General features: G+C 45.0%; 1 protein-coding gene across 1 annotated transcript in view; it reads left to right on the forward strand.

Moving 5' to 3' along the window:
* Positions 1 to 12,239, forward strand: part of REXO1 (RNA exonuclease 1 homolog) — a 73,731-nt gene that overhangs the window by 41,215 nt on the left and 20,277 nt on the right. The window contains exons 5-10 of the mRNA XM_026654924.2: positions 1,115 to 1,278; positions 3,690 to 3,827; positions 4,859 to 4,982; positions 6,648 to 6,761; positions 8,825 to 8,962; positions 11,960 to 12,073. Coding sequence (XP_026510709.1) covers positions 1,115 to 1,278; positions 3,690 to 3,827; positions 4,859 to 4,982; positions 6,648 to 6,761; positions 8,825 to 8,962; positions 11,960 to 12,073 — 792 coding nt within the window. The remainder of the gene's footprint in view (positions 1 to 1,114; positions 1,279 to 3,689; positions 3,828 to 4,858; positions 4,983 to 6,647; positions 6,762 to 8,824; positions 8,963 to 11,959; positions 12,074 to 12,239) is intronic.

Genomic DNA, 12,239 nt, shown 5'->3' on the forward strand with positions numbered 1-12,239 from the left:
ATGAGTCAGCAGTGTGCCGTTGTTGCCAAGAAGGCCAACGGCATATTGGGCTGTATTATTAGGAGCATTGCCAGCAAATCGAGGGAAGTGATTATTCCCCTCTATTCAGCACTGGTGAGTCCACATATGGAGTATTGCGTCCAGTTTTGGTCCCCACACGACAGAAAGGATGTGTACAAATTGGAGAGAGTCCAGCAGAGGGCAACGGAAATGATTAGGGGACTGGAGCATGTGACTTACGAGGAGAGGCTGAGGGAACTGGGATTATTTAGTCTGCGGAAGAGAAGAGTGAAAGGGGATTTGATAGCAGCCTTCAAGTACGTGATGGAGGGTTCCAAAGAGGATGGAGCTTGGCTCTTCTCAGTGGTGGCAGATGACAGACAGATGACAGAGCAATGGTCTCAAGTTGCATTGGGGGAGGTCTAGGTTGGATATTAGGAAACACTATTTCACTAGGAGGGTGGTGAAACCCTGGAATGGGTTACCTAGGGAGGTGGTGGAATCTCCATCCTCAGTGGTTGTTAAGGCCTGGCTTGACAAAGCCCTGGCTGGGATGATTTAGTTGGGGTTGGTCCTGCTTTGAGCAGGGGGTTGACTAGATGACCTCCTGAGGTCTCTTCCAACCCTAATCTTCTATAATTCTATATTCTTAACTGCTCTTCCCGCACCATTTGAGGACATCACATTCATGCATTCCTTATTAAATAAAAGTGACTATTTTATCACATAGGTAGTGTGGAAGAATTAAAACCCAAGAGCATTTACACAGATCACAATGAGTAGGAGTGTGACAGGATTTAACTTCTGCCAATGCTCTTTGCACTGGAACCAAGATGTCTGTAATTCTGACACTAACTCCCAAGTCAAAGACTAACTGTGTAGCACATTGCAGCAGAAACTTCCACCGTCATCCCTACACAGGTTGGACACATCACGTAATTTGACAGACCCACTGAGTTCTTTCTCCATTGACATGGTAGATAAGCACAAGGAATGAAACGACCATTCCTGCATCCCAGTGTGCAGTGCAGTCCTTGAGCTCTGTGTGCTCAGTATGAGAAGTGAAAATGTGGATGGAATTTCTGTCTAAAATGGTATTTTCTGTACCTTGTAGTCACTGTGGGCATTAAGAAAACCATTCCAGTCAGCAGCGTTAGAGCCCCCAATGGCTCTGAGGCACCTGCTCTTACCCTGAAGGCCCGGACGCTAACTGGCATGACGTCTAAGACCACTACTACTGCTTTCCAGAAAAGAATAGCACACGCTCCCAGTCTACAGGTAAAACAAACTCTTGGCATATCAAACCCATCTCCGTAGTATGGTTTTTCCCTTCATTCCACACTGGTTTGATTGCATGTAACTGTGTGCTGCTGCAGGCTCCTGGAGCAGTGAGATTCAGCTATGTTCTGAGTTTCCCACTCTCATTGTGTTTGCCCTACCCAGGATTACGTCACTGTAGCATTTAGTTGGGCTGCAACGTAGAAACATACAAGTACTTCAGGAAATGCTTCTCTGATCATTCGACTCAGAGTGACATTGAGGGCAGAAGTGGTTTCTGTCCTAAAAATAACCTTTTGAAAGCCACCTGGATATATCTGCAACCGAATTCTAATGTTTAAATATACTGTAACCTTATACCAATCTCTCATCTTGTGCCTGTACCCTGTTTGTACTGTCTGTGTAGATTTGTAGCTGTTTGGGGCATGGACCTGGTCATCCTATGTGTTTGAAAAGTGCCACTTATGCTACAGCTCTCTGGTGCTGGGCAAAAAGGGTGCATTTTCATGTTGTTAGCTCACTTGAGTGAGGTCTACACAGAAAAGCTTTGGTGGTTTTTTTGTTTTACATAAGGCGTGAATTTAAACTGGTCTAGTTATACCAATATCCCTCTTTGTGGACACGCTTATTCCAGAATAAGAGTGGTTTTTTCAGTTTTGCTCAGGCTGTGTTGTCTGCACTGCCCACTTTCAGTGATAAAATTTTAGACATTCAGGGGTGTGAAAAAACATCCCCCCAAGCAACAAAAGTTTTAGCACCGAAAAGTGCCAGTATAGACAGCACTTTATCGCCGGGAACTGCTTGTTCAGGGTGGTTATTTGTTATTGCCGGGAGAGCTTTCCCCCGGTGATAAAGCATGACCACACTGCCCATGTCACAGTGCTGTGTAGACATACCCTCAGACTCCTTCCCAAGTGACATAAACTAAATTGGAAAAAGGCACGTTGAATGAGTGTCCACACAGGAAGTTATACTGGTATAACTACATCTGTTGAAAGTTACACCTTAGGTTATATTGGAAAAACTTTCCTATGTAGATAAGGCTGTCACTTAACTAGCAGTACGAGTGATTTTCAGTGGTGTTAAGTTAACTTCATTGAACAAATATGACTGACAGAAGCACCCTTTCTGCCTGTCAAGACAGGGCCAATGGCACGACATAAAACAAACTTTCATCCTCATTGGAGCAATTGTTGCTGCAGGTCCCTTTCACCCCCCCAGTCTCTCCTGGTGCACCTCGGTCTTAACTTGCAGCACGTGGGCTGTTATGTTCCTGGGTTTATGTTGGGTGGCTTTGTGATGTGGGCATACAGTTTGTAGGAAGAGACTAAAAGCATATCACTTGTGATGTAAGCTGGCCTTTAGAGTATGTCTACACGGCAGTCATCAGGTGTGATTGCAGCACATATAGGCATACCCACGCTAGCTCGAACAACAATAGCCGGGAAGCCATGGCACCACAGACTAGCTGCTCGCAGGAGCCTCGGCAGGGTTGTACCCAGGCAGCTAGGCTGTGCCTCTGCTCATGCTGCTGTGGCTTCTCTGCTATTGTTGTTCAAGATAACTAGCTCAAAACTGGCTTGGGTATGTCTGCCTGTGCTTCAGTCACACCTCTGATTGCGGTGCAGACAGACCTTTTTAGGAAAACGGCAGTGGTTGGGTGTACCCTAGTCAAATACAGAGTATTTTTAGTCAGTATTCCAAGACAAAAATCGTTAGGGCATAGAAAGTGCACATCAGTTACTTCAGGGTAAAAGTCCTTACAAGCACTTTGTAGTTGGCACGCACAAAAACGTACAAAGACAGGAAATTCAATGGCGTAATTAAACGTACGAGAACCCCAACTTGCGAGTATGGGAATTCAGTTAGGTTGCCAAATTATCTGAATTCAGCCCCTTAGCATGTTGCCAGCCTCCCATTTTCCCTTCTTTGCAGGTGGAGTATCGGAAATGTGCCCCACAGACCATTGGTTTTATGTTTGGTTTCATACAGTCATGTCTCCGATACGAAGTGTGATGCTTTGTCACCACACTAACCTTGACTCTTTTAATGTAAGTGCTACAATTTTAATGGTCTGGGAAGCTTTTCTATGTAGACATACTAGCTTTGTGTCTAACGCCACTGAGGCTACTTGGCTGCCTTGTGGAATCTTAAGGCCCGATTCCACTCGTCTGTAACAAAACACTATAAAAATCTCAATACCTCTTTATAATAAAAATACTGTGGGGGACCAGAGCAGTTGCAAGTGTTATTTTTGCGACTGCAAATGAGACACATTGTATCGGGGTTTGAGAAGGTTTTCAGAAAGGAAGTCACCGCACTATTAATAACACCTGGGAAACATGAGATACCCAAAGCAATTTGTTTCTCGAGCCCTGCACAACCTTTTATTCCTTTCTTTTTCTCTTTAGAGCGCTAGTTTAAAGAGGCCCGTTATTCCCACTGAGTTTGGTGCCAAAGTCCCAACCAACATTCGCCAAAGGTACCTCAATCTCTTCATTGACGAGTGCCTGAAGTTCTGCTCTTCCTCACAGGAAGCGTTTGACAAGGTCTGTGTTGGCATTCGCTTTTAAGTATGAAGTTTGGAGTGGGGGATTTTTTTTCTGTTTGTCATGATCATTTTGGGTTTTGTTTTCTAGCTGTGCTGCAGCCAATGCTACTGATTCAGGAGTGAAGTAGGTTAAAAACGCATGTGATCCTTAGAAAAATGGCAAAGATTACAATTCCAGTGGAATTTCACCTTGCTCCCAGTTGGGAGATCCATGCATGGTCCCAGGGAAATCCCTTCGAGTCAGACTCTAGAAAATCCTTCCCAAGTTTTATCCTGAACCCAGAGCATGCTGGTAAAGGCCTTCTGGAGATTGTCAGTCTGTACAGCTATGCATATGGTGCAGACATGATCTGTAAGCTCATAACCCATGTTACCTCACTATTGAGTCTCGGTGCCTTGATTTTAAGGAGTCTCACAGTGACTGCTAACATATCATTAGCATTTCCTGAGGCAGAGTTGAGAACATCACGTGCTTTACTTTGACAAACCCTAACCACTGAGGTCAGTTGGGTAAATTCAAAATAACATGCCACACGTGTCTGGTGCAAAACCAACTCTGAGGATTTTTCTTGTGGCATCTCCCCTTTCCCACTCCCAGTAGGAAATGTTCCTATTGCAACCAGGGCGTGGTTCTGAGGGTGAATGGGTTCTTATCTGCCATTCTGGATAACCTCCCTTTTTGCCTGCTTCATACCTCTGTGCTTTCATGCTGCTGCAGGAGGACCAGTGAGCAATTTTTACTAAGACAGTGTCCAGGGCTGCGCTGTGAATCTAGCTAGAGTTCAAATGCATCCCCTCCATGACCTGCTGTTAACACTGTTACCCCACAAGTAGGAGGACCCAAGACAGTTTCTGAACTAGTGTCTCTTGCCTTGTATCTTGGCACATTGCTTCTGAAACCCTTTGTTGGTGCCAGTTGTATGGACAATCACTTTGAGGGTACTGTGTTCAAGAAGACTCACGCTCTCTCTCACAACTAAAATCGAACGCGCTAAAGGAGCAGGTGGTAACAAACTACATTATTTGCAGGCTCTATCGGAGGAGAAGATGGCTTATGAACGCAGTACCAGCCGGAACATCTACCTGAATGTGGCAGTGAATACGTTAAAGAAGCTAAGAAGTCTAGTGCCCAATTCCCTGCCTTGTGTAAACAGTACGTACTGCACTGTGGATTTTCAGATCCAAAACCATGATGGGATTAGAGGCAGCAGAGTGAAACACATTGAAAAGACAGAGCCATTTCTCAGATGCATTAGGCTTGAAAGGCAAGCAACTCGAGTTAGCTTTATAGCCTTGCAAACTTTAATAGATCTCCTCAAGAGGAAAATCCTGCAATGCTTTGTTGGCTGTCTATACCTAAATGGAGATAATGCCATGAGGATGGGGTTTTTTTTTTAAGCACAAGTTCTTTAAAATGAAAAATCCTGCTAATGGAGTAACTTTCACATGGTGCCTTCAAAGTGAGAGACTCGTCCATCACCACAGAAATCTGTTACACGCATTAAGCTTCAAGAGAGAAAAGAAGAGGGTTAAGACATTTCATTATTGGCTCTCGAGAGGGTACATTAAACAATCAATTTGTGCTGTTCTTGTGAAAAAAATTTCTGATCTCAGCCCCCTCCCTTCACTCCCCCCCCATTACTTTCACAGCCATTAGTCAGCCAGGCTGAACTTTGGGAGGCTGTCCTTTTGGAGAGCTGCCAGTTAATGATTAGTAAAAAGCACCTGTGAACCATTCTCTAATGTGTTGCACATATTCCCAGGCGGTGAGGTTCTTTTTTAAGAAGGGTGAAAGATTCAGGCCTTGTCTACACTACAGGGGAAATTGGATCTAAGCTACATGAATAGCGAACTCAAATCAACGTAGCTTAGATCTACTTACCGCGGGGTCCACACTACGCGATGTCTCCCGTCGACTCCCCCTACTCTTCTCGATCCGGTGGAGTACAGGAGTCGACGGGACAGCGATCTGTTATTGATTTAGCGGGTCTTCACTAGACCCGCTAAATCGACCGCCGATGCATCGATCGCCGCTCGTGGATCCCCTGGTAAGTGTAGACAAGACCTCAGTGTGGAAGTCTGGTCAGCAGGGACTTGGTGGTGGAGCTGCATGCTGTGGAGTGGCTTTGGCCCTCTTGGTGGGCCATGGCGATGTCGTTTGTCAGCAAAGGAGGTGGGGGGTGTCTTTGGCAGAAATGCTGCAGAGATGAATTCTTCCTCTCCTCCCTGCTCGGGAGCTTTTCCAGGAAACAGCCTCGTTTTCCTAGCTACACAGCTGCTGTAGTGGGTTCTCTTCTCCGCATTGCCCACTTTTACTCGTGGCGTGTTTCCACCAAATGGGAATGCTGTGCAGCAGAAGAGGTCATGGTTCCCGTGGCTGAAATAAAGCCTGCAGCATGGCTGCAATGTCCCCTGTATGCAAACAAGATTGTGCTATCCTATCGCACAGGATTGCATGGTATAGAGCAGCGAGCAGGCGGCTACCGGGAGTATACTGTAGAATTGTACAGATATCCTGGCTGCCCCTGGGAAAACCACAGTAGGCTGACAGTGTAGGCAGCAGTTTTCCTGTGACCGATAGGAGTATTCCAGTGAACAGGCCAGCCCTGAAAGCATCAAACAAATTCCAGCTCCTGAAGTAGAAATTCCAAGAGAGTAAACCGAACCATCCTTTTTCCAGCTACCCAACCTGTCTGTACCCCAGCTTCCCTCTGTGTGTTGTGCCCCAAACCCCTGGAATAAAGACTCTACTGTCAAAAGGTGGCAGCTGCGGATTTGATCCTTTATTGTTCCTGTTTCTCTTCTCCCCTCACGGCAGAGACCAGTAACAGGAAGGTGGTGTCCCACGAAGCTGTGCTAGGAGGGAAACTCGCTGCTAAGACCAGCTTTACGCTAAACCAGTCAGGGAACTTGCGGGCGGAGGACTTGACAGGTAAGTCCCTTTTTCTCTAGTTCCATATCTCGCAAGTCAGCGGTGAGAGTATAACATAGCTGGAAAAGGGAAGGGCGGCATCTTGCTGATCCATGAAGCCATGTGACTTCTTCGTCGGGTCAAAGCTTTGCACGTTATCACTTACCGAACGGTGCAAAACCTATCCTGGGTGCTGAAGTCTATATAAGAGCTGCAGGCTCGTTCACTCCAGTGGCATGTTTGGCATCCACCCCTAGCCCTTGAGGAAAAAGGAGTCCACCTCTGGCTGATGTGCACTCTAGCTGCCCTCCCTCTTCTGGGCCGTACCTTTGAGGTGAGTTCATTAATCAAGCCCATATGGTTTTGATGTAACATCAACAGGTGGTCAGAAAACTCGTTTGATGTGTTTGGATTTGCAGATGCCTTTTGGATGCTCCATATCACTGACTTGCCATTTCCAGCACTGGGGGTTGCTTTTGCCTTCCTGCCCCAGAAGGTGTGCTTTGCATGTGGTTATTTTGGGTCCATCGCCGTAAGGGGAGATTGTCTGTATTAAGTGTTAATATGCCTCCATATGTTCTGTAGGGGCTCTCTTTCAAATGGTTTACCAACATTGTACTAAAGGGTCCAATTGTATGCAAAGGATTGTGCCACCGGCATTATCGTTGTTGGGTCGAATCGGTTGTGCACATCTCAGTTGCCAAGAGATGTGCAGTAGACAGGCTGTTGGGGAGATCAGAGAAGAGCCACAAAAACTACTAAGGGGCTGGAGGGATTGACATATGAGGAAAGCTTAAATGGATCTGTGTAGCTCAGGTAAGCAACAGAGCGTCCTCTTTGCCAAGAAGGCTAACGGCATATTGGGCTACATTAGTAGGAGCATTGCCAGCAGATCGAGGGAAGTGGTTATTCCCCTCTACTCGGCACTGGTGAGGCCACATCTGGAGTATTGTGTCCAGTTTTGGGCCCCCCACTACAGAAAAGATGTGGACAAATTGGAGAGTCCAGTGGAGGGCAACAAAAATGATTAGGGGGCTGGGACACATGACTTATGAGGAGAGGCTGAGGGAACTGAGATTGTTTAGTCTGCAGAAGAGACGAGTGAAGGGGGATTTGATAGCAGCCTTCAACTACCTGAAGGGGGGTTCCAAAGAGGATGGAGCTAGGCTGTTCTCAGTGGTGGCAGATGACAGAACAAGGAGCAATGGTCTCAAGTTGCAGTGGGAGAGGTCTAGGTTGGCTATTAGGAAAAACTATTTCACTAGGAGGGTGGTGAAGCACTGGAATGGGTTCCCTAGGGAGGTGGTGGAATCTCCATCCTCAGACGTTTTTAAGGCCTGGCTTGACAAAGCCCTGGCTGGGATGATTTAGTTGGTGTTGGTCTTGCTTTGAGCAGGGGATTGGACTAGATGACCTCCTGAGGTCTCTTCCAACCCTAATCTTCTATGATTCTATGAACATCAAAAGGAAACACACCAGTCTTCAAGTATTTGAAGGGTGTAAACACAAAGCATAGAGGGGAGTTACTGAGTGTGGTGCAAGGAGTTATAACTAGGCATAATGGAATGAAATTAACAAAAAGAAAACCTAGGCTGAATATAAGGAAAAAACTCCTGAGAGCAAGATCTTAGATGGCTGTGAGTAGTCTCCCAAGGGATGTGGTGGAAGGCATGTCGCTTGACACACTTAACCATGGTGAAAACATTTTAAAGATTGAAATAATGTATCAAGCTCCCAAGTGTACAATCTAGCCACTGAGATGTTCTGAAGTCTGACCCTTCAGAGGAATTCCATTTTGGAATGCCTTAACAGTTCTAGGCCAAAATTTTGAGACATAGGTGCCTAAAATTAGTTGCTGAACAACTCTACAAATCAGGTCATATATGTACGTGCCCAGTGTTGCCTTGGAGTCTATTTCCCTTGACTTAGAATTGTTTAAATACTGAATAGAAGATGTAGAAGCAGGTTTGAGACAACGGGACTCTCTATGTGAGATGTGATGAGCAGCACGGCTGCTGCGTAGAAAATGATTGGTATTCCTGCTGCTTCAGTGTTGTGACATCAGCATTTCCTTTGGTACCTAGGAGCTGCTTTGTACAGAAGACTGAAGGAATATCTCCTGACGGAAGAGCAGTTGAAGGAAAATGGTTACCCAATGCCACATCCAGAGAAAGCCGGCCGTGCTGTCGTTTTCACTGTGGAAGAGAAGAAAACGCCTGACTGTAAGCTCCGCTGGCTATTGTGGTCAGGAAGGTTTCTTATCCAATGTACAGCCTGTATGCCCCATGCCGCCTGCAGCCACCCTTGAAGGTGCAGCCTGAGGACTCTGCAGATCCCAGCATGTGGTCATTCGCTTTCATCAGGATAGAACTTCGTATGCTGGGACCCAGTGTCTCTGCAGGCTGCCCCTTCAGACTGAACATGAGGGTGGCTGCAAATGACTCCCTATCGTTCTGATGAACCAGAGGTTTCTAAGGCTTCATGTCCTCGAGAGCTATTTTCACTATAGGGTGTGTGCCCTTTGGCCTCACCACAGCTTCATATGCCTTGTATGGTGGTTCTAGCTGCTGTCAGCGGCAAGAATCTTTTGGTATCCCTTCCTAGGCCCACTGACTCACATGTCCTCAGAGGAGATGGCCAGGATTGCAGTCACTTGTTCTCCACTGCGTCGTGGAGCACTACTGGGTTATAAACCTAAAAAAATTTAAAAATTTTTTCGCTCCTCGGGGATTAGCATATGTCGGTGTCTGATTTGACATGCAGCTTTGGCTGGTGTTTTGTCAATCCTGAGGGCAGCAAAGGTTCTGTGTTTTGGGGAACAAGTATCTAGACCTCAGCATTAGGGTGGAGCACGTTTTAATTGAGTTCCCACTTGGCCTTCCTCTCGTCCCGTAGGTCCCCTGAGCTACCTGTCTGCTTCACACTCCAGAAATAGTGAACCTCTCTGGTTGGAATTCAAAATATCCCAGAGCTTGCAGGCCATCCCTGAGGAAGGCAAATGACAAAATTGTTTCACAAAGAGCCTTTCATGGAGCTGCCTAAGGGGTTCCCATGTGGGCACTGAAAACCAAGTTCATGTCCAAGGGAATTGAGGGAGACATACTCTAGGACTCAAACAGCTGTAGCTCCCATGAACTGCTTTGGTGGTTTAATAAACCGCAGGAGGTGCCTGATTGGGTCCCCAATAACACTGCAGCATGATTTAGAATAGTGCAGTTTTCAAATCTGACACTTGCGTGCCAATACACATAAGTTTAAAGGCCCTTTAATAAGCAGTGGATCTGATTTTCTGAAAAATGGTGTTCATTCGGAGGACTTAAACTTCTTCTTTTTAAACTAAGAGGAGACCAGAGTCCTATAGATTGAGTAAAATGTCAGGCCAAAGTGAAAAATATAAATGCATTATCAGAATTTTTAAGAGCAAAAATGGGACTTGAGGTATCTTGTTCAGCGGAGTCAGTCATTTGGTTATGGAGGGATAGCTGGCTAAAGCGTGTTAAGTATTCATCCATTTAACACCTTGCATCCACTTTTGTACTGTGAATACTTTTGCATCCTGCATTGAAGTTTGTTGGCTTTAATGCTGTCAGGTACTGTATTTGTTAAATGCTTTGTCTTCTGAGCTGACCAGTCACCTACCCTCACGTAGTCCAGAGTTCATAGTACCTAGTGTGTATCTGCAGCTTCTTGCAGGTGTATTGGGAGCTTTGGTTTTGATGCCGTCAGTAACTTAAGCCATTGGAAACATACATCATTATGTTATTACAACCTATTGAGTGAAAATATAAAGTAGATAAGTAGGACACGCAGGCTGTACAGACCTGTTAGCTAAAATCATACTGTGCTTTTGGGAAAATTGTTCAGACTAGAATGCAAGGAATTATTGTATTGAGGTTAGAGGTCTTGCTATCAACTTTTTGGTTTTGGAATCTCCCTTGTAGTCTTTTAATAGTGAACAATGCAGAAAACACAACAGAAAATCACCCAGTACTCTGTTTTTGGGCATTCTTCCTTTCAGGTGATGCACAAAACTGATTGTTTTATCACTTCTTGTCATTAACGATCCTATGGTACATTTTTGGAAAGAGCAGGGGTAGTAATATTCCAGGGATTTGGGCCAAGTTCCAAATGGTGAAATTCACGTTGTGCTTATCCTAAATACCCTGTGAAGTTCTATTCTGGCGTTAGTTTGTGGTGTGCTGTTAGTGTCACGTTTCACCCCAGAGGGAGCTGCATTTCCCTATGCCTGCAAAAGTGTTACAGCATTTTTAGTAGGAAATGCAACAGTTAAGACTGTGTTCCAGTTTCCATTCTAAACTTTTTCTCTCCTCCACCCCCTTTTTAGTTGTTTTTAACTTTTTCAAATTCCTCTTGAGCTGAAACTTACAATACTTAGTCTCAGCCCAAGATTACTTTTTTTTGATAAGTTTGACCCCCTTTTGACTGATGAGACCAGGGTGGGAGAAATACTAATTTTTCCCTGTATATTCTAATTGGAGACTTTGTGCTTTCAAATGCCTGTTACTTAGAAGATTCAAACAAGGCTTGTTTTACAGCTTGCAATAAGGGAAGAATGCAAGCTGAGTTTGAAGAAAATTGGTTCAATATTTATAAAGTTTTAGGAACTTCAGAATCATGATGGTCACATGTGCTGTTACTACCTTTCTCCATCTTTGTGCTATGCAGTTTCTAAAGTGGCTTGAGTGTTCGGCACGCGCTTTGGTTTTGAGTGCCCATCCATGCTTATGGCCATCTGAACACAGGCCACGGTACTAAAGCGACATTTTTCATGTTTACATTTTTTCTTTTTTGTGAAATCAGGGAAATTAAATGCAAAACCTAAACATTAATGCAGCGTTAAGGTTGAGAATTCCAGCAAGATTCAGGAAAATTGGTTAACGTTTCAGCTGCAAAGTTGGCTTAGCCATGGTGTGTGTGTGTGTGTGTGTACACACACACACACACACACACACACACACACACACACACATATATATAGTAGTTTCTAAGAGACTGAATTTCACAAGGTCACCTCCTTTGATGGGGCATATGAATTCTAGCATCCTCATTCCCAGTCTTCCCTGCTCTAAACACTAGGCAAAGCTCTCTCCTGTTTCTTTTTGACATTGGAAATAGGAACAAGTTTAACTTACTGATTGCCCTGTTTAAACTGGCTGAAATGTAGACTTTCCAGTGAGCTAACTCCCCTTGTTTTAAAGCTTCATGCAGGGTTTGCTGCCGCTGTGGTACTGAATACATGGTCTCAGCATCTGGAAACTGCATTCGCAAAGAGGAGTGTCTCCATCACTGGGGAAGGCTACGCAAGCAGCGAGGTAAGGTCTCTGATGAAGGTGTCAGCAAAACATTAGCTGCACTTTGCCATTTAACATCTGACCTGTTATTAAACTTGAATCACTACAGAAGCCAATTTGTTTTTGTGCTTTGTCATTTTTTTGTTTTCGGTGGGTTTCACCAAAGTTGTGCACTGTAGCTGCAAAT

This window comes from Terrapene carolina, unplaced genomic scaffold (genome assembly GCF_002925995.2).
Source record: "Terrapene carolina triunguis isolate 2854851 unplaced genomic scaffold, T_m_triunguis-2.0 Scaffold194, whole genome shotgun sequence".
Classification (NCBI taxonomy): domain Eukaryota; kingdom Metazoa; phylum Chordata; order Testudines; family Emydidae; genus Terrapene; species Terrapene triunguis.